Source organism: Rattus norvegicus, chromosome 5 (genome assembly GCF_036323735.1).
Source record: "Rattus norvegicus strain BN/NHsdMcwi chromosome 5, GRCr8, whole genome shotgun sequence".
NCBI classification, from domain to species: domain Eukaryota; kingdom Metazoa; phylum Chordata; class Mammalia; order Rodentia; family Muridae; genus Rattus; species Rattus norvegicus.
In genome coordinates, this window is record NC_086023.1 from 103,250,146 (window position 1) to 103,273,366 (window position 23,221).

The 23,221-nt window shown below is 38.9% G+C and overlaps 1 protein-coding gene across 12 annotated transcripts in view; it reads left to right on the forward strand.

The window, feature by feature from the left end:
- Ccdc171 (coiled-coil domain containing 171) overlaps positions 1 to 23,221 on the forward strand; it is a 483,978-nt gene that overhangs the window by 284,383 nt on the left and 176,374 nt on the right. For 9 of the 12 annotated variants that reach the window (XM_039110657.2, XM_039110659.2, XM_063288312.1 and 6 more), the window contains one exon: positions 15,846 to 15,998. The exons of 2 other annotated variants lie outside the window; for them this stretch is intronic. In XM_039110657.2, coding sequence (XP_038966585.1) covers positions 15,846 to 15,998 — 153 coding nt within the window. Of the gene's footprint in view, positions 1 to 15,845; positions 15,999 to 23,221 lie in introns of those variants that run through there. One more of the 12 variants, XM_063288316.1, reaches the window with a different exon arrangement.

The window sequence follows — 23,221 nt, forward strand, 5'->3', positions numbered from 1 at the left end:
ACAAAAATAGTCATGTAGATCATCAAACTGAGTAAAGGAACCCATACACCTATAGCCACACCCTGGAGATAAGACAGCCTCTTCAATAAACAGTTCTGGGAAAGCTGGATATCTATGTGCAATGAATGACAGTGTATCTTATCCATCACTCCATAAAAATACAGTTCCAAATGGATCACAGTCTTAGTGTGAGAGCTAGAACTGTTAGGGACAGTCCTTGATTAGGACATTATGCTTGGCACTATGATTTCTCAGGAAATAAGGCCCACAACTGACAAATGGGACCTCATGAAATTAAAAGGCTTCTACATAGCAAAGGAAAGAGTTAATTAAATGAAGAGACATCTTGTATAATGGAAGGAAATATTTTCTAGTTGTATATACATTTGAAGATTAATATCTAGAATATACAAAGAAATAAAAACTAAACAACAAAAACCAAACAGCTCATTAAATTCACCCATGTAGTGGACAGCACTCAAAGTACAAATGGCCAACAAATGTTTGTTTAACTTCTTTAGCAGCCAGAGAAATGCAAAGTAAAAGTAAGTTGAGATTTCACCTTACAAGGATCAGAATTGCAGTCTTCAGGAAAGCAGGGGGCAGGATAAGGAGATGAATTGTGAAAATGGTTGCTGAGCAAGCATGAGGGCTGGGTTTGATCCCTGAAGTTGATGGTAAAACTCAAATGCAGTGGCACACACGTGTAATCCCAGTGCCGAGACAGAAGGAGCCCTGCGGCTAGTTTGCCAGCAGGCTTAGGCTCTAGGCCAATAATTCCCTATTTCAAAATTGCTCCTTTGATGCAATGTCCAAGGCTGCCCTCTGTCCACCACATATCTGTGCACACACACCAACGTACCCACATGTCCATATATATAGATAGATAGATATATATAATCCATTTATTTAAAAAGTAAGAGTAAAAATTATTTTTAATAAATTGGTTTCTTAAGTTTCTTCAAAAGTAACAGCAGCAACAACAGCACACACATATGTATGTGTGTATGTGTGTGTATATATATGTGTGTGTGTATATATATATGTATGTGTGTATGCATATATGTGTGTGTATACGTGTGCGTATATATGTATGTGTATATGTGTGTATGTAAATGTATGTGTATGTGTGTGTACATGTGTGTGTGTGTATGGGTGTGTGTGTGTGTGCATATATCTCCTTGAAGTCATCTATTACCTCTGGTTTATAATAATCTTTCTGCCCTCTCTTCCACTTCAATCCTCAAACCTTGAGGGGGAGGGATGTCTGTTTAGGACTGAGCATTCTGATGTTTCTCATTCTCTGCCTATTGGCCACTGTGGGGTTCTACATTAATTACTATCTACTGCAAAGAGAAGTCTGATGAAGGTCGAGTGATTGACTGATTATGACTGTAGCAGTAAGAAATTAGGAGTTACTACTAAGTCCATTTAGCAGAGTAATAATAAGTTCCCCCTAGGGCCTTTGGCTCATCCAGCTAACAGGCTCTTGGGTGTATTGACAGTGTTAGGTTCTATCTCATGCGGCATGCCTTAAGTCCTAGTTTAAAAAGTGACTGGTCACTCGTGTAACACTCACACCACCACTGCACTAGTAACTCGTGCTTGCAAGGCAGGATTCATAACTGGGCAAGACTGATTGCTCTTCTCCTCTGGTAGTGTCCGTAGCACCTTCCAGGATAATAAAAGCTAGTCAATAGAAATAAAACTTCCAATTTAGTGCAAACTGGATTTACCTCTGTTTTATGATTACATGCAAGTAGAGGAGGGTATATGGGGAGGGATAAGTAACTCTAAAGACCTTTAGAAAAAGCCTCACAAAAGCTTATATGTGAATGTGTGTAGTTTAATCATTTATTTATTTATTTCATGTATATGAATACACTGTAGCTGTCTTCAGACACACCAGTAGAGGGCATCCAATCCCCATTACAGATGGTTGTGAGTCACTGTGTGGTTGCTGGAAATTGAACTCAGGACCTCTGGAAGAGCAGTCATAGCTCTTAACCACTGGGCCATCTCTCCAGCCCCCTGTGTGTGTAGTTTAAATTGACTTACCTTTTAAATGTAAGGGAGGCAATACCCCAACTAGATGTCATATGCTATCAAAAAATCCCCCCTCAGTACCCAATGGGGGCCCATAAACCTCTCAAATGTTATAAACAACCAACAATACTATTGGTTACTGTCCAGATGGTAAGACCTGATTTGTCTTTAAACATTTAAAACTAGGTAAATATCATTTAGCTATTTAATCATGAATTACTAAGTGATTTAGTATAATCCTTTTGCTTTAAATGTGAATTTGCATATACTCTACTGAAACACACGCCTATAAAATGATTATGTATATCAAGTTCAATTAATCTATGTATTTTGAAGACAAGAATTATTTTCATCACTCAGACCTACAACCTCACATCAAAAATTCTAAGTGTCAGATACTCCCAAAATTATATGGGCAAAAATATCTGAATAATTACACTAGATATAATATGATGGTAAAGATACTTACATGATCCCTTTTCAGATTTTACTCCAAAACTAATGCTGGCCAGGTTTGAGTTTTTAATTGAGAATGCTGCTCTCTTTCCTGATATTTATTAATTACTATGTGGTGTATTCTCATATTCCCAAACTCTGAGAACTCCTGAACTATGAAGTGTACTGGCTGTAAGGACTTTGAGGCGTCATAGGAAGGGAACTCAGACTATAAAACAGACTACACACAGTGTCACACATTACTGTTTCAACCTCTATTCAACTGCTGTGTTCTTGATGGTTAATTAAATTCTGCCATCCTGCACATCAAGAACTTACATGGGATTTCATAGCAAACTTACTGTGTTTTTTTCTTTAATTGTGCATAGAAAGTAAATTTGTTGCTTTAGTTGGGGTCAAAAATACCTTGAACCAATAGGTCCCTATAGCAAAATATTAATGGGCAACATTTATTTCTAAATAGCTACAAGAAAATTTTGAATTTTATGGTAATCTTGGTAAAGGGTTACTTTCAGGTCATGGATGACACAAAGGACGCTCTATCAGTGGAAAGTTCACTCCAGCATGAATGGCAAATCACAAAAACTGCATCCTTGAAGACAACTTTATTTTCTTCTACTCCCAGCAATTGACACTGCTTAAATAACCTTGAGGAGGGTCCTTCTAAACCTTGTAAGTTTCAGGAACTTTGTGAGCATTGTAAGTTTCATTTGCTTCTTGACTCTTTTCAGTCTTCCCTCTAGTGGAGAAATGCTTCAATTCAGAAGAAATAGCTATGCAAGAATTATCAAAGAGGCATATATAGACCAATGGAACAGAATTGAAGACCCAGAAATGAACCCACACACCTATGGGCACTTGATTTTTGACAAAGGAGCCAAAACTATCCAATGGAAAAAAGATAGCATTTTCAGCAAATGGTGCTGGTTCAACTGGAGGTCAACATGTAGAAGAATGCAAATCGATCCATGCTTATCACCCTGTACAAAGCTTAAGTCCAAGTGGATCAAGGACCTCCACATCAAACCAGATACACTCAAACTAATAGAAGAAAAATTAGGGCAGCATCTGGAACACATGGGCACTGGAAAAAATTTCCTGAACAAAACACCAATGGCTTATGCTCTAAGATCAAGAATCGACAAATGGGATCTCATAAAACTGTAAAGCTTCTGTAAGGCAAAGGACACTTTTCTTAAAACAAAACGGCAACTAACAGATTGGGAAAAGATCTTTACCAATCCTACAACAGATAGAGGTCCAAAATATACAAAGAACTCAAGAAGTTAGACCACAGGGAGACAAATAACCCTATTAAAAAATGGGGTTCAGAACTAAACAAAGAATTCACAGCTGAGGAATGCCGAATGGCTGAGAAACACCTAAAGAAATGTTCAACATTAGTCATAAGGGAAATGCAAATCAAAACAACCCTGAGATTTCACCTCACACCAGTGAGAATGGCTAAGATCAAAAACTCAGGTGACAACAAATGCTGGCGAGGATGTGGAGAAAGAGGAACACTCCTCCATTGTTGGTGGGATTGCAGACTGGTAAAACCATTCTGGAAATCAGTCTGGAGGTTCCTCAGAAAATTGGACATTGAACTGCCTGAGGATCCAGCTATACCTCTCTTGGGCATATACCCACAAGATGCCCCAACATATAGAAAAGACACGTGCTCCACTATGTCCATAGCAGCCTTATTTATAATAGCCAGAAGCTGGAAAGAACCCAGATGCCCTTCAACAGAGGAATGTGGTACAGAAAATGTGGTACATCTACACAATGGAATATTACTCAGCTATCAAAAACAATGCCTTTATGAAATTCATAAACAAATGGTTGGAACTGGAAAATATCATCCTGAGTGAGGTAACCCAATCACAGAAAAACACACATGGTATGCACTCACTGATAAGTGGCTATTAGCCCAAATGCTTGAATTACCCTAGATCCCTAGAACAAATGAAACTCAAGACGGATGATCAAAATGTGAATGCTTCACTCCTTCTTTAAAAGGGGAACAAGAATACCCTTGGCAGGGAATAGAGAGGCAAAGATTAAAACAGACACAGAAAGAACACCCATTCAGAGCCTGCCCCACATTTTGAATGTTATACGGCCCATACATATACAGCCACCCAATTAGACAAGATAGATGAAGCAAAGAAGTGCAGGCTGACAGGAGCCGGATGTAGATCGCTCCTGAGAGACACAGCCAGAATACAGCAAATACAGAGGCGAATGCCAGCAGCAAACCACTGAACTGAGAATAGGACCCCCGTTGAAGGAATCAGAGAAAGAACTAGAAGAGCTTGAAGGGGCTCGAGACCCCTTATGAACAACAATGCCAAGCAACCATAGCTTCCAGGGACTAAGCCACTACCTAAAGACTATACATGGACTGACCCTGGACTCTGACCTCATAGGTAGCAATGAATATCCTAGTAAGATCACCAGTGGAAGGGGAAGCCCTGGGTCCTGCTAAGACTGAACCCCCAGTGAACGTGATTGTTGGGGGGAGGGCGGCAATGGGGGGAGGATGGGGAGTGGAACACCTATATAGAAGGGGGGGTTAGGGGGATGTTTGCCCAGAAACCAGGAAAGGGAATAACATTCGAAATGTAAATAAGAAATACTCAAGTTAATAAAAAAATGTATATACATTAAAAAAAAAGAGGCATATAGAAGTTCTGGGTATCACATTGTTGGGTTTACAAAAGATATAATCAGAGATTTCTGGAAAATAAAATATTCTTTATTAAAGCTCAGATATTTATTAAAAGTGCCAATTTGGCACATTGAAAATAGTGTACATTACCACTGAACTCAGATCCATTATCTCTATAATGATGAACCATATAGCATTATATGTTCTTAATTTTAGGCTGAAGTCATCTGTAGGGAACTTCCTCTCTATCCCTGTGGTAGTAGATAACTGGCTGGGATGACTTAGGGTGAATGAACATTGTGAGGGTAAAGTAGAAGAAACCCAAGTCACCATGAGAAACAAATGGGAAACAGCAATCGCCAACACGGATGCTGGGAATATTTGGGAAGCAAAAAGGATCTGGAAAGGGGCTAGATGTGTCACAAACCTTGCTTTGAATCTCCTGTCAAAGTAGATTTTCTTTTAAAGTAGATGTTTGGGTTCTTTTCTTGATGTAATATGCTCTATTAGTGTTTTATCCGTTTAATTTCAGTATGATTATAAAATGTGCCCCTTTCCCCTGCTTGCGGGCAAATTTAAACTTGCTGTCTGTGTCTGTGTACAGCTGAATGCCCCCTTGCTGCCTTGACAGCCCATACTTGTTGCTGGTTCTGGGCTCCTTATGCTCTGGGCCACTGGGTTCCTGTGTCATTCATTGATATAGAGCAACACAAACTTTTGGGCTCCGACTTGAACATGATGATGAATCCAGTGTCCCAGACCTGTGCCGGCTGCCCCTTTACTTTGTATGTCTGCCTTCACTTCAAAGCTTCACAAGTCTCCATTCTTCCATTAATGTCTTGCTTCAGGATTAGCTCTGGAAGCCTTCTCTCATCACTGAGTACAGCAGCCATTCTTACCTTTCACAATGTGTTGCCCTTACCCTGATTTGCTTTTCTACTGAGTGATAATCTATTTGCTTTCAAGGACACCCAGGTTAGCAGGGCCTCGGCTGACTTAAAGCCCTCTATTTTTAACCACCTAGAACCTAGGTACTCAAAGATGATGCATAGATAGGGATGATACATGCTTTCGCAGAAAGCAAGCTGAGTTCAGGAATGTCCCCGTGAGTGAGTAGTGTAAATCATCCCACACAGGTCTGTTACTAGTAGGAATTGGAGAGCAAAGTGTATGATCTCCAAGGAACAAACTTTCATTTGTCATAAGTTCGTGTGGCACTCCTATATATTACCACAGTGTGCTATGATTTTGACGTTTAACTACCTGAATTCCAGATCCCACCATCACAATGGAATAAAACTCCTTGTATGCTTTTACACAGTGTTTCTATTCCACATGTTAATGGAATCCCAAACAACCTTAATCATCTTCATCATAAAATGCCTAATGCTGTCAAAGGTGCTTAAAACGGTGACCATGACAATTTTGAGAGCTAAAGGAATGAGGTCAGGTCTCTTCATTACACGTCACAATTCCATGTCATCTGCTAGTTGCACCATCCTCTGCTTATTACGTTCCGTTTTGCAACACATTACTAAGCCCACTGGCAAGCTATTATTTATTATATAACAAGCATCTTGTAGATACCTAAAATTTTAAGCTTCCAAAGCAAGGTAATTTATTATTACTGCTATGTTGTGGCTGTTATTGATCTGACAGTATCCTCCGAGAAACGTACTACTCTGAATTTTTCCAAGATTATTGATGGTTTTCATGGCTTTGTGTCCATATGCAATGGTTTCTAATAAAAACCCTTTTCCCCAAGTCTTCAGTTATTCTTCGGCCCCTCCTCTGTACTCAGATAGGAAGCTAACGTGATTTCTTCTGTACATGTCATTATCCCTTTAGTACTCCATTATGGTAACCTCCAACATAATAAAAGCAGTAATCACCATCAATCTAGCATCTGCACTTAGCCTTAAAAATTGGCTCTGGTTCAATTCTGATCGAAAATAACATATTTGAAAGAGAGTTGATTTTATTTTTGGCACATTTAAGTTGTATATGCTACGGCTGAGTGGAAGCCAGAAAAAAGTTTAGAGTCCAAACAAGATAAAAAGAAAACATCATTCTAAAAAAGTTGGCTGCAGAAGTATTCTGCAGCTCTGCTGAACATGGTTTCCCATGAGGCCCTTCCCATACCTGAGGAGCTACTGTATTACATCCTTCAAAGATGATGCTGGAAAAATCTCCAGTGATGAGATAAGTCAAGTTTGGGGCCATTTCAAATGCCAAAGAGGGAAATGAACTTGGATACACACACACACACACACACACACACACACACACACACACACACACACACACACACACACACGTGCGCGCGCGCACACACGCACACACACAGTATATACAATGTATATACATACAAAATGCTCACTCAGAAGCTGTAAAGCTTCACACTGAATTTATGCTTTTTCCGCATTTAGTTTACCACCCAAGCCAGAAATGTCTATGACAGAGTTAAACCCAGAAGACCAATTATCTTTATAAACATTAGATTATTGCAAATTGCTTCTTAGTCTTGGACTAATTATGGATTCACAGGAAATTCGAGGTCGTATTAGAAGTTACTGTGTCCCCTCTATCCGTTTTCTCAGCGCTGTGTTTCCTGAAGCATTAGGACAGTCCTCAAATCGAGAAAATTGACATATATGGGATATAGTTTATATGTATGTTTCTCAACCATACTATCAGGTGACCATGTATGTGCTAGGGATATGACCTTTCGATATCGACTTGTTTTCAATCACTTTAATGCTCTTAAAGTCCATCCAAAAATTTACATGTATCAGTAGATTGTCGTCTTTGTCACTCCTCCATTAAAGGGTGTTTCGTTGTCTCCAGTTTCTGACCACCACATATAAACATGCTGCTATGAACATTTGTGTCCTGGTTGTGTGGTCCTAGGTGTTCTGTGTGGTAAATGCTCAGAATATTTTCCAGAATGACTGACTGCTTTCCATTCTCCCCAGCAGTGTGTGATCACTGCTGCTGTGCTTTCCCAGTAACATTTGAGTTCATAGCCTTATTTCCTGCTAGTTGTACTCATAGATGTCAGTTTCTAAATACATGTAGGTATGCGGACACCTCATTGTGAGTCTTGTTAGGATGTCTCTCACAGCTAGTGATGTGATAAGGATGTCCTCAGTTACACTCCATGGATCAGTGTGTCTGTTTTTATGCCAGTACCATGCGATTCTTATTACTGTAGCTCTGTTGGATAACTTACAGTCAGAGATGGTGGCAACTCCAGCAATTCTTTTATTTTTCAGGAGTGTTTTGGAAATCCTGGTTTTCTTGTTTTTATGTATAAAGTTTAAGATTGCCTTTTCAATTTCCTTAAAGAATTTCACTGGAATTTTTATGGGCATTACACTGTTTTTTGTAGGATGGCCATTTTCACAGTACTGACCACACCAATCACAAACATGGGAAAAATTCCATCTTCTGGAATCATCCTTAATTTTTTTCACTATCTTAAGGTTTTTGTGATACAAATCTTTCACTTCCTTAGATTTGTTCCAATATATTTTATCTTTCGAGGCTACTGTAATCAGATTGTTTCCCTGATTTCTTTCTCAGCATGTTTGTCATTTGTCTAGGAAAACTATGGAATTTGTATCCTGTTATTTGATGAGTGTGTTTATCAAGGGTAGAGGTTTTCTGGTTGACTCTTTAGAACCATTTATATATGCAATCTTATGTGCAATTAATGATGCATTGACTTCTTCCTTTCCTATTTTTACTTATTTTATCCCTTTTACTTGCCTTATTACTATGGCTAAATCTTCAAGTACTTTATTGAACATGAATGGAGACATCACTGTCTTGTTCCTGTCTTTAGTAGAAATGCTTGAAGATTTTTTTTCTAGTTACCATGATGTTGGCTTGTGGGCTTATTGCACATGCTTTTATTTTGTTGAGTTATGTGCCCCACATCCCTAGATACACCAGCGTGTAAGAATGTTGGATTTTGTCAAAGGCCTTTCTTCATCTAATGAGATAATCATGTAGCATCTGTCCTAAAGTCTATTTATGTGGTGGATTATATTTTTCATATTTATTGATTTACGTGTGTGGAACCATCCATGCATCCTTCATATAAAGTTAACCTTATGATGGTGGGTAAAGTTTTGATGTTTCTTGATTCCAGATCGCAAATATGTTCTTGAAAAATTTTTACATCTATGTTCATTGGAGAGATTAGCCTTTTGTTGGATGTTTGTCTTGCTTCCCAGAAGAATTTAGAAGTATTACTTTTCTACTTTACAGATTAATTTGAGGAGTATTGGTGTTAGTTCTTTGAAGGTCTCGTAGAATTCTGTGCTGTATCTTTCAGTTCCATTTGTATTTAAGCTAAGAGGTTTTAAATTACTGCTTGTATCTAATTGGTCATTATGGTCTACTTAAATTATTTTCACCATTTTCATTTAACTTTGGTAGGTCATTGTTCTGGCTAATTTTATGTCATTTTGATACATGCTAGAGAGAAGGGAGTCTCAAATGAGAAAAAGCCTCTATAAGAGCCAGCTGTAGTCAGGTTTGTAGGGTCTTTTATTAAACTCATGATGCATTATGGGGGGTGCATTATGGGTGGGACTACCTCCGGGGAAATGGTCTGTGGGTTCGTGTCTGCCCCACCACTGGACATAGCCCCTTGGGGAGGTGGAATGCTGGGGAGTTTGACTGTGCTTATCCCAGCCTGTGATGATGACAGAGCTATGGGGTTCTCTGACTCTTAGACATCCAGACACTGCTGGGAGTCATGGAGGAGCAGAATTGGGGGCCCACAGGCTGGGAACAGTGGCTAGCCCAGAGGGGTGTTGTGGTGGTGGAGAAACTTCGGCTTATTCCAGGGGTGACTGTCCTTAGCTTGGCAAGGCAGGCTGGAAACGCTGATGGACCTTCCATGGGAGAGTAGAGCTGTGGGTCTGTAGATAAAGGCCTTTCCCAGGTTCTTCATGGAGGGTCTTGATGAAAGCATCAGTCTGTGTTTAACTATATAGTTTATTAGCTGTTTATGGCAGAAAATGGATATATAACCCCTTTCTCAGGATGGGCCTGAGATTTTGCAGGGAGGAATGTCTGGGAAAGGAAGCTTATTGGCTAAGCCTTCTGGGCCTCTAGGTACCTTATTAGCATGGAGACCTCTGTTTTGGGCCTACATGACTATAGGACACGTTTCTTTTAGGTGAAGAACATGGCAGATGTTCTAAGTCAGGAGTCTGGCAGGGAGCAGGGAGTGACCTAAGCCTCAGGTGTGTGCCCACTGAGTCTCCTGCGTCTCAACCTGCTCTACCCACCATGCTTGCTGGCATGTTTTTTATATCCTACAATGATCCAGGGTCCTATAGGAAAGCAGGCAGAGAAAACTGATACATGCGAGCCAGTAGGCAGCCCTCTTTCATGGTTTCTGTGTCAACTCCTGACTCTAGGTCCTTGCCCTGTTGGAATTCCTATCCTGATATTTTTTAATGACGAAAGTGATGTGGAAGTGTAAGCCTTTCCTCCCCTAGTTGGGTTGGTCATGGTGTTTCATCACAGCAGTAGCAACATGGCAATAAGACAGCCATGTGCCCTTTGAAGTCCATCCATTTCTATTAGACGTTGCAGTGTACTGATTGGTTAATAGATCTAAAGTATGTTCTTATGCTTCTCTGAGTTTCCTCAGTTTCAGTTATAGTTTCCCCTCCTTGTTCCTGACTTTATTAATCTGGGTCTTCTCCTTTCTCTTTTGGTTAGTTTGGCTAGAGAGGTTTGTCAATTTTATCAATCTTTTTAACATATCAACTCCTTGTCTCATTGATCCTTTGAATTGCTGCTTTCATTTGTATTTCTATTTTCTGATTCATTTCGTGTGAATTGATATATATATTTATATATATATATATATATATATCCAGAAAATTGGATATAAAGGTATAAGCATGTTATAATTGTGAGATCGAGATGTTTTGCTGCAACATATAACTATTGATTAGACCTTAGATAGTTCTGCAGAAAGGACCCATTTCACTATGTACATAAATATATTTAAAATATTTTACCTCATGTCTCATTCTGATATTCCTCAGAAATATTTAACTTTGATGAGTTGATACACTAATCTTCCTAATTTGACATAGTTATCATCATAGATAACATTTACTTAAGTGTCTAGGATGCATAGTGTAGTAAATATCTTTTCATGTATTTAATACTCATTTAATTTACATACATTCTTTATAGCATAGGATTTATTTTTTGTGGCTATTAATTATATATTATATATTTAATGTTTGGCATATTTGTTTTACCCTGTGTCTTTTAGAACATAGAAATGAAAAAAATGTAAGTTTAGGTGAAAAGTCAGAGATTTTTGTTTCCCAGTTGTTCAATAGTATAGACAAAAGGTGTAATACTTTAGTGTTCAAATTTTAAGATTTTTCCACTAATTTCTTTTCTTACCTTCAGGGCTCTAGTGGATGCGTTTCTCTGATGTTCAGCATTGAAGTCTGACTGTTTCATAATCTGGAGGCAGCACATAAAATAGAAAAACATGTTTTTGTCCTCAAATAACATTTGCCTTTTTTTAAATTTAGAATATTTTGTATTCTAAAGTATACACATCTTTCCTTAAAATGAATGGATGGTGTATTGACTAGTTCTGTGTCAAATTGATACAAGGTTGAATTGGAACATTTCCCTGATTAATGACTGATATGTGAGGGTTCTGCCCACTGGGTGTGGTACCACCCTGGGTCCTGGATCGAATAAGAAAACAGGCTGACGAGGTCCGTGGGAGAGGTGCGAGGTGAAGGGAAAGGAATAGGAGGAGAGGAGGGAGGGGAAACTCCAATCAGGATGTAAAGTAAATAAATTAACTAACTTAAAAAAAACCAAAAGAAAGGAAGAAAGCAGGCTGAGCAAGCTGTGAGAAGCAAACCATAAAGGCGCACCTTCCATGGCCTCCATTGCAGTTCCCTGTTTCCAGGTTCCTGCCTCCGTCCCCTTCCCTAACATCCCTCAGTTATAGACGATGACCTGAGAAATCCGAGATAAAAAACTCCTTTCCTCTCCAGGTTGCTTTTGGTCCTGTTGCTTTGCCACAGCAGTAGAAACATGAGGGAGGCAGAGGGAGACTTTATACTCTGGCTTCTCACACCTTGTTAATATCAATTGTTAATACTGCTACATATTATCTCTAAAATGACTTTTACCTTTTAGGTTCTGAAACCTTCCCCCTGTCTTAGATGTCTGTGGGAGCCCCCGAGGTACAGATTTCATTGCAGGGTATTCTCAAAGTCCCTAGAGTGAGAGGCAACACAGGGCACTCAGATTCCGTGCGTGCTGGACAGTCTCCTGCTGCTCTGTGTCTTCCTTCTGTGATGTCGGGGCAGGGTGTGCCCTGAGAGGGTCGGCTCCAGAAGATTGATCGGGGGCCATGAGGTGCTTGTTCCCCGTTTTCCCCAGCCCTGACTTCAGATCGCTATTTTTATGTTGTATACCAGTGGGCACCATTTTCCCTGATAAGGAACGGACTTCACTGTCGTCCTGAACTTCATGGTTTGCTCATTGTGGTACTGGGTCAAACCCAGCCTTCATGCAAGCTGAGAGAGCTATTTGCTATGTCTTTAAATGCTTTATGTTAAAAAGAAAAAGAGCTTTGAAGAATCTCATATTATGTGTTTACTTTTACATCTGAGAATCTAGGAAATACTTTCTACAAATTTAGGATGCAGGAATGTTGAACTGTTTCATCTCAAAATAGTCAAAGCTGAATTTTTTTTGATGACATAAAAGTAAAATGACAATCTAGGGGGATTTTGTTGATTGAAGAATAATTCCCTTCTCATTCAGTAATTTCCATTCTCATTCAATAATTCCCACTTCTCATTCAATAATTCCTATTTTCATTCAGTGTTTCCCGTTCTCATTCAATAATTCCCATTCTCATTCAATAATTTTCATTCACATTCAATAATTCCTATTCCCATTCAATAAACAGTTATGAATGCTTACAGCCACTTATACATTCAGATACATCTATAGAAAGCATATATTCATATGCACTGTCTATTTGTGTATATGCACAGATATGTGAATCACCTGTCAGGTTATGTCATTAGGATTTCACTGCAGATGTTAAAAGTCAAACAATAGTATTACAGTGTGATTCAGGAGTTTATCACTTTTAGAAGCTATTCTTATGTGAGATAGAATACAGTTAAAGGGGCAGGAGAAAAGCTTTGCTTTAAATATCCCTCCATTTGAGTCCCACAACTGTATGGCTGGCTTGGTTGTGTCCTTTCTCTTTACCCTGGAAAATTAGCTTAAAGATAGTGTCTGCCCCAGATGAGTACTGTAAAGAACTGCAGTAAAGCTGTACTCCAGCTCCTGACTCCAGTAAACGAGTAACAAACAGTATGCATTTACTACTCTGGGCCTCCCAGCAGTTTCAGAATTAGACAGAGAGTCACTTTTATTCCTATTTTATGTAACAAGGGAGAAAGATGGAGGCCCTGGGGATCATGTGGCATTTCCCGAGGACACAGTGCTGTACATGTAACAGTAAGAACGGGGTGGATTTACAATTTCAATGGTAAAGAGAAATGAACACATATTAATGAAGAGAGATTTGATACAGGAAGAAACATGTAATGGGATATTTTTTGCCACATCAGGGATAAATGCAAACCTTATGCAGTCCACTCCTGAACTGCAGCCACAGCCTCATTTGTATCCGTGGATCACATGCTTCTGACACGTGCTCAGGAAATACCTTGGTAGCATGAGATATAAATTTGTCTTGGAATGACTCAAGGTGGGGTAGCCTAGGTGATAAGATAGCTCCTCATATACCAGGTTATATCCTGATTTTACTGTTGGGCAGAGAATTTATATTTGACCTTACACTTATGCACTCTGTTTTATACCTAAAGCTATATTTTGTCCAATTTGAAAAAAGTGTGATTAATAATTTATTCATTAGATTGAGCATCAAGATTGTACTTTCTAGGCGTCTTTCTGCTTTTCTATGAGATAATTTATACCAGAGGGTGGATTGTAGTTTTTCATCTCTTCTAATTTTTGGTTAACACATTCTTTAAAAGTCGTTCCTTCACTCGTTTACTGAAACAAACACCCCTGAGGACACCCTCTTGGGAATACAGATGTGAAGACAGAGCCTGGTTCCACCGACTGCTTGTCTGGTAAAGAAGAAAAACATGTACAGTAGTAACTGTTGCCAGTGAACGCAACAGTCAAAGCTGGTGTAGCAGCCCACAGGGAGCTGGGACAGAAGCTAACAACTGTTTCTGGGCTTGGTAGATGGTTCTTAAAAGGGATGCTATCTGAGAAGGATGTTTGAGGGCCAATAGGAATTTATTAAGTAAACTCCCTAAATTTTCTAGTAACTTGCCTACTTCTGCTTCTCAAACACTGAATACTGGCTCTCACTTGTTCACTAAATTATTTTTTTACAAGCATTCAGAATTGCTAAAATAAATACCCAGTCTCTCAAGGCTTTCTCAGTTCAGCACATTCTTAGATGCTATCTCTCATTGCACGATATGTCTACTAGGAACATTTCCTTCATAAACACTATGGTACTGTTTTTATGGACATGTCTTTGAAATGTTTCAATTAAAGTTGATACATTTGAAACAGTTTGAAAGATTAGTTGAGGAGGGTATAATAGAATCCCTTGGGCTTAAAATTCAGTGAAGATTTCTTTTAAGAACAAGTCCATAGAATGTGGCTTAGCTGTGATACAGAGCTCAGTCATCCAGATCTGTTCTGTTTAGGGAAGATGATGTTAGCCAGCACCTGCTTGTGCTATTATCGTGCAGGTTGTGTCTGAGGACACCTCGTGTTTTACGTGGACATAATTACACCCTCAGCACAGGAATCAGTAGTTTCTCACAGGATTAACTGAGCTCTTTTGTTTTAAAACATTTGTTAGGGAGATTGGAAGTTTTACTAACTCAGCTCATTATGAAATATTAATATGTTATTTATAAATCGTTGTGTTATCTCTTGTAAGATTGAAATTTAGGTCAAGTTACAACCTGCATTTAATTTTAGTACAGACAATAAGTGTGCCATATTTAAAACCTGTGTTCTAATTTAAAGAACAATAGAGCAAAGTACATCTCATTTCAATAAAGCTTCTGGAATGAAGACTCAATTATTTTTCCAGCCCCACCCGTGTGTGTGTGTGTGTGTGTGTGTGTGTGTGTGTGCGCCCACACACATGCACATGTATGAACTTCTGTATGCAAGTGTGTATACATACATGGGGGTATACATGTGTGTGTGCATATGGTGGTCAAACGTGTTCCTCAGGGGCTATTCACCAAGACAGAGTATTAGGGTAGGTGGTGGCCAGTGTGTCCCCTTAAATGGGGACATAATGTTTAAATTTTCGCATGGGTGCTGGGGATTGAACTCCGTTTCTTATGCTTGTATAGCAAACACCTTCCCCATTGAGCAATCTCCCCATCCCATACCAAAGCTTTCTCAGTGACTATTTTCAGTATAAAATGTGAAGTCCAGCTGTATTTTCCAAAAGATGTAAAAGTTGTTGATTTTTAAATTTTAATGATTTTTGCCTTCAAATTACAGACATTCTGCTTTGGGGACAACTCTATTTGAACTTTATGTGACATTATTTTTATTTCTTAAGGCCATGATTAAAAGTTTCATGGATGTCTACCAGCTTGCAAGTACTCGAATCTCTACATTAGAGAAGGAAATGACATCGCACCGGAATCACATCGCAACTCTCAAGTCTGAGCTCCACACAGCTTGTCTAAGAGAGAATGAAAGTTTACAATCAGTGAGTCCTGGCCAAAATGCTTTTGCCTTCTTTGGGTTTGGGGCCACATTTATGTTTGTGTTTTTGTTGCTCATAAGATCATTTGGCTATATCTATATATGTGTATGTGAATATATGTGTGTAATCAGGATAAGTCATCAATCAACATAAAATTAGTATGGAGAAACATTTGAGAGAAAAAGCAATTATTTTTTCCACTGTATCATGTACAAAGATATGCATATTGTTATCAAGCTCAAACACTGCGCCAGGATTCCTTTGTTTGGCAGTGCGGCTGACAGTTGGGTTTGGCAGTATGCATAGTTAAGCTTATAACTGAAGATTCAGCGTGTCCCATTAAGACAGAATATTATTAATTATGCGTATAACCAAAATGGTAATTAGAACATGTGATTATTCTCTGTAGAAAACTAGACTTATTCATAATACATGCCTAGCTAAAGATGCATGTTGTGATTCATCTATATGATTAAAATTCTGTTTCAGTACTCACTTTATGTCTTAAAATTTTAGCCATGATGAAATTTGGGCTAATTTAAAACTGGGAAAAAAACTCCTGCGTTTGGGCTATGCATTTGGGGAGTTTTATAGAATACATGTATTCGCGATGTAGCAGATGTAACAAACATTCAGGGGGTTGCTAGTGATCGGAGTACACGTTTTCCTTTTCTGATTTGGTTGTGTTACATCAGGGTGGCTTCTACGTAAAAACTGCCGTTCGGACATTCAGCTGTGGACTCCTTTCAAATGATGCTGGTTAGCAGGACTTGACCTGACTGACCTTAGGTGCGTGAGACTGGGGGTTTGGCCCCTTTTACCCTCCAGTTTCAGCTCCACTGCTAGAATCTCAGTGATGCCTTTGGGAATGTGCTGTTTGGAACCAAAGCCCTCCGTCCTGGCAGGCTCCGAGTCCCACGCCTCTCTGCCTCTCTTTGGCCCGCGCTGTCTGTGAATATCCTCTACTTTCTTGCTCACTGTTTTGCGTAGCTCCTGCCATCCCTTGACCCATGAGGTAGTTCATTATTTGTTTATTGCTTGTTTGCTCCCTGCCCTCAGTTGAACCCAAGATAATCTCTACAAATGCAAGCACTTCTGAGGTAGTCTTCACTGCCTCAAAGACATCCTGGCCAAAACCAGTGTGGCCGCAGGTGATCCCTAATATTTATGAAGACAAATGTAAACATTAGAAGCCAGTTACTTGGGAACCACAGTGTCAGTTCAATTTTATGCAACTATATTAGATTAGATGAGAGCTTAAACAATATTTTGACCCCTACTAAGAGAAATTGAGACATAGAGGGAACATTACACATTTCAACATTTGAATTTACATATTCACCTCTCCATGTTTATCCTCTGATCTCATTTGTTAGTAATGATGGAATGATTGTACTGTTTAGCTTATTTTCACTGTGTTGAATTGTTCTAACCGGTATTGCTTGATACTCTTAGTCACATGAAAGTACTTCCTTGTACTTTAAGAATGTCAAAACTTGGTAAACAGAAATTGTTTCTCCAATTGTTATTATCATTTTTACCAAATATTTTTTTAAAAAGAAATTATATTTTCTATTATGCCCAAACTTTACTGCCTCTCTAGTCTGAATACACCTTGCTTATCACCTCACATGTGAGACATGTTTACTCTGGTAATGATTCTCAAGAAGGGAACACTTACACTGTGACGACTCCTCTTGGTGATGTCAGGTATCATCTTGGGAGAAGGCTGTTCAGTTCATTGTCTTTAGGTATCTGCACTCTTTTATTTATTTTGTTTGTCGAGGGTCACTCCTTAAACAGTCACACATCTTCATGATATTTTTGTTTGTCACGGCATTTGCATGTGTGTTCCTTCTAATTTGAGCTTCTTAAGAACTTTGAGGGAAGAAGGGGGAGCCTTAGACTGTGTGGTGTGGATGAGAGGCAATTCTGTTTGGTGGGAAGAGAATGGCCTATGAGGGTGCATCTATTAGGAATTCAACTAAGTATACATTATCAAAAAATAACATGTTTTTATAGCAGAAATTTATACTTATAGATTGTAAATATAATTATAATATGAATAGTACCTCACATATAAGTACATTCTTGTTGCTTTGAAGTGCAGTGTTTTTATTACATAGGGACTTATCTTTATAGTAAGAAATCTAGAAGTAGGTGCTTATGTTTGCTAGTTTGGTGGTTTATTTTATAAATAAACAATTCTGAGCTGCTTCTTTGTTGTTCTCAGATGTAGCAATTGACTCTAGGACTTGAGGTCATATCCAAGTTAGGAGAGGATGCCCCGGCACCATCTATACATAGGTTCTAGTTCTGTCATTGCTAATGATGGGGTTTGTATTTCAGAATTTCCAACTCTAAGTTGGGATGATACTGCTCCCCAACAGAGAAATCAAGAAGTCGACTGAGAAATGATCAAGCGCTTTGGACTTTGCCTTGTATGTAATGATCGGTTGAATTCTGTGTGTGTGTGTGTGTGTGTGTGTGTGTGTGTGAGTGTGAGTGTGTGAGTGTGTGTGTGCATGTGTGTGCGTGTGTGTGTATGCACTATTAGTTTAATAACCTTCACTCAGATAGAAAGCCATTTGATTGCCTCACACTCCAGCAGCATCATTTTGTTGTGTGCTGTTGTAGCTTGAGTGTGCACTTTTCTGTCGATAATGGCATCAGTGTATTCCACAACCTGAGCTCTCTGCTCTTTCTGAAGTCTTTATTTTTTTTATTAACACATTCTTTTTTTGATTTAAAATACTTTAAAATATGATATGGGTATTTTTTGACAGATACATTATTTTTATTATGTATCATTTTTATGTTAATTGGTTCATTTATTTTTCCATTTTATTTTTTAATAGGATATTTTTTATTTACATTTCAAATGTTATTCCCTTCCCAGGTTACTGTGGAAGCCACTGGCTACCTTAAGGAAAGCTCTTTTAGTAAGGTGTTGCTGGGTATGGGGGAACTGACTCTTTCCAAACCATAGTGATTTTACCACCACCTCAAGGATTTAGCAGCTGGATATAAGACAAAGGCAGTGTGTTTTGAGGGTCCAGGGGATTCTAAGATAGGAATGATTTTAGTAGGTTATTGTTTTGAGACCCCTAAGTATTGCCTCCTCAATTCTGTCTATTATACTCTTATTTTTATCATTCCAGTGCACAGCATGTCTTTTTATAGTCCTTTCCTTTTTACCTATATATGTTTTATATTTATTGCACGTTTTTTCCTAAAAGGGATGGTTTACTTTTCCTTTATGCATTTTCAGAATCTTTGGTTTTTAATTCAATAATTAGGCCATTTATTTTATTTTATTTTTTCTGCTACCTCTCTATCCCTTGACTCAAAAGTTTTTATTTTTTTTTAATTTTTTAATTTTTATTTTTTCTTTATTAACTTGAGTATTTCTTATTTACATTTCGATTGTTATTCCCTTTCCCAGTTTCCGGGCCAAAATCCCCCAACCCCTCCCCCTCCCCTTCCCCTTCTATATGAGTGTTCCCCTCCCCATCCTCCCCCCAATACTGCCCTCCCCCCCAACAATCACGTTCACTGGGGGTTCAGTCTTAGCAGGACCAAGGGCTTCCCCTTCCACTGGTGCTCTTACTAGGCTATTCATTGCTACCTATGAGGTTGGAGCCCAGGGTCAATCCATGTATAGTCTTTGGGTAGTGGCTTAGTCCCTGGAACCTCTGGTTGGTTGGCATTGTTGTTCATATGGGGTCTTGAGCCCCTTCAAGCTCTTCCACTCCTTTCTCTGATTCCTTCAACGGGGGTCCCGTTCTCAGTTCAGTGGTTTGCTGCTGACATTTGCCTATGTGTTTGCTGTATTCTGGCTGTGTCTCTCAGGAGAGATCTAATCCCGTTCCTATCAGCATGCACTTCTTTGCTTCATCCATCTTGTCTAATTGGTTGGCTGTATATGTATGGGCCACATGTGGGGCAGGCTCTGAATGGGTGTTCTTTCTGTGTCTGTTTTAATCTTTGCCTCCCTATTCCCTGCCAAGGGTATTCTTATTCTCCTTTTAAAGAAGGAGTGAAGCATTCACATGTTGATCATCCATCTTGAGTTTCATGTGTTCTGTGCAACTAGGGCAATTCAAGCATTTGGGCTAATAGCCACTTATCAATGAGTGCATACCATGTATGTCTTTCTGTGATTGGGTTACCTCACTCAGGATGATATTTTCCAGTTCCAACCATTTGCCTACGAATTTCATAAAGGCATTGTTTTTGATAGCTGAGTAATATTCCATTGTGTAGATGTACCACATTTTCTGTACCACATTCCTCTGTTGAAGGGCATCTGGGTTCTTTCCAGCTTCTGGCTATTATAAATAAGGCTGCAATGAACATAGTGGAGCACGTGTCTCTTTTATATGTTGGGGCATCTTTTGGGTATATGCCCAAGAGAGGTATAGCTGGATCCTCAGGCAGTTCAATGTCCAATTTTCTGAGGAATCTCCAGACTGATTTCCAGAATGGTTTTACCAGTCTGCAATCCCACCAACAATGGAGGAGTGTTCCTCTTTCTCCACATCCTCGCCAGCATTTGCTGTCACCTGAGTTTTTTTATCTTAGCCATTCTCACTGGTGTGAGGTGAAATCTCAGGGTTGTTTTGATTTGCATTTCTCTTATGACTAAAGATGTTGAACACTTCTTTAGGTGTTTCTCAGCCATTCAGCATTCCTCAGGTGTGAATTCTTTGTTTAGCTCTGAACCCCATTTTTTAATAGGGTTATTTGTTTCCCTGCGGTCTAACTTCTTGAGTTCTTTGTATATTTTGGATATAAGGCCTCTATCTGTTGTAGGATTGGTAAAGATCTTTTCCCAATCTGTTGGTTGCCGTTTTGTCCTAACCACAGTGTCCTTTGCCTTACAGAAGCTTTGTAGTTTTATGAGATCCCATTTGTCGATTCTTGATCTTAGAGCATAAGCCATTGGTGTTTTGTTCAGGAAATTTTTTCCAGTGCCCATGTGTTCCAGATGCTTCCCTAGTTTTTCTTCTATTAGTTTGAGTGTGTCTGGTTTGATGTGGAGGTCCTTGATCCACTTGGACTTAAGCTTTGTACAGGGTGATAAGCATGGATCGATCTGCATTCTTCTACATGTTGCCCTCTAGTTGAACCAGCACCATTTGCTGAAAATGCTATCTTTTTTCCATTGGATGGTTTTGGCTCCTTTGTCAAAAATCAAGTGACCATAGGTGTGTGGGTTCATTTCTGGGTCTTCAATTCTATTCCATCGGTCTATCTGTCTGTCTCTGTACCAATACCATGCAGTTTTTATCACTATTGCTCTGTAATACTGCTTGAGTTCAGGGATAGTGATTCCCCCTGAAGTCCTTTTATTGTTGAGGATAGCTTTAGCTATCCTGGGTTTTTTGTTATTCCAGATGAATTTGCAAATTGTTCTGTCTAACTCTTTGAAGAATTGGATTGGTATTTTGATGGGGATTGCATTGAATCTGTAGATCGCTTTTGGTAAAATGGCCATTTTTACTATATTAATCCTGCCAATCCATGAGCATGGGAGATCTTTCCATCTTCTGAGGTCTTCTTCAATTTCTTTCCTCAGAGTCTTGAAGTTCTTATTGTACAGATCTTTTACTTGCTTGGTTAAAGTCACACCGAGGTACTTTATATTATTTGGGTCTATTATGAAGGGTGTCGTTTCCCTAATTTCTTTCTCGGCTTGTTTCTCTTTTGTATAGAGGAAGGCAACTGATTTATTTGAGTTAATTTTATACCCAGCCACTTTGCTGAAGTTGTTTATCAGCTTTAGTAGTTCTCTGGTGGAACTTTTGGGATCACTTAAATATACTATCATGTCATCTGCAAATAGTGATATTTTGACCTCTTCTTTTCCGATCTGTATCCCCTTGATCTCCTTTTGTTGTCTGATTGCTCTGGCTAGAACTTCAAGAACTATATTGAATAAGTAGGGAGAGAGTGGGCAGCCTTGTCTAGTCCCTGATTTTAGTGGGATTGTTTCAAGTTTCTCTCCATTTAGTTTAATGTTAGCAACTGGTTTGCTGTATATGGCTTTTACTATGTTTAGGTATGGGCCTTGAATTTCTATTCTTTCCAGGACTTTTATCATGAAGGGGTGTTGAATTTTGTCAAATGCTTTCTCAGCATCTAATGAAATGATCATGTGGTTCTGTTCTTTCAGTTTGTTTATATAATGGATCACGTTGATGGTTTTCCGTATATTAAACCATCCCTGCATGCCTGGGATGAAGCCTACTTGACCATGGTGGATGATTGTTTTGATGTGCTCTTGAATTCGGTTTGCCAGAATTTTATTGAGTATTTTTGCGTCGATATTCATAAGGGAAATTGGTCTGAAGTTCTCTTTCTTTGTTGTGTCTTTGTGTGGTTTAGGTATAAGAGTAGTTGTGGCTTCGTAGAAGGAATTCAGTAGGGCTCCATCTGTTTCAATTTTGTGGAATAGTTTGGATAATATTGGTATGAGGTCTTCTATGAAGGTTTGATAGAATTCTGCACTAAACCCGTCTGGACCTGGGCTCTTTTTGGTTGGGAGACCTTTAATGACTGCTTCTATTTCCTTAGGAGTTATGGGGTTGTTTAACTGGTTTATCTGTTCCTGATTTAACTTTGATACCTGGTATCTGTCTAGGAAATTGTCCATTTCCTGAAGATTTTCAAGTTTTGTTGAATATAGGTTTTTATAGTAAGATCTGATGATTTTTTGAATTTCCTCTGAATCTGTAGTTATGTCTCCCTTTTCATTTCTGATTTTGTTAATTTGGACGCACTCTCTGTGTCCTCTCGTTAGTCTGGCTAAGGGTTTATCTATCTTGTTGATTTTCTCAAAGAACCAACTTTTGGTTCTGTTGATTCTTTCTATGGTCCTTTTTGTTTCTACTTGGTTGATTTCAGCTCTGAGTTTGATTATTTCCTGCCTTCTACTCCTCCTGGGTGTATGTGCTTCTTTTTGTTCTAGAGCTTTTAGGTGTGCTGTCAAGCTGCTGACATATGCTCTTTCCTGTTTCTTTCTGCAGGCACTCAGCGCTATGAGTTTTCCTCTTAGCACAGCTTTCATTGTGTCCCATAAGTTTGGGTATGTTGTACCTTCATTTTCATTAAATTCTAAAAAGTTTTTAATTTCTTTCTTTATTTCTTCCTTGACCAGGTTATCATTGAGTAGAGCATTGTTCAATTTCCAAGTATATGTGGGCATTCTTCCCTTATTGTTA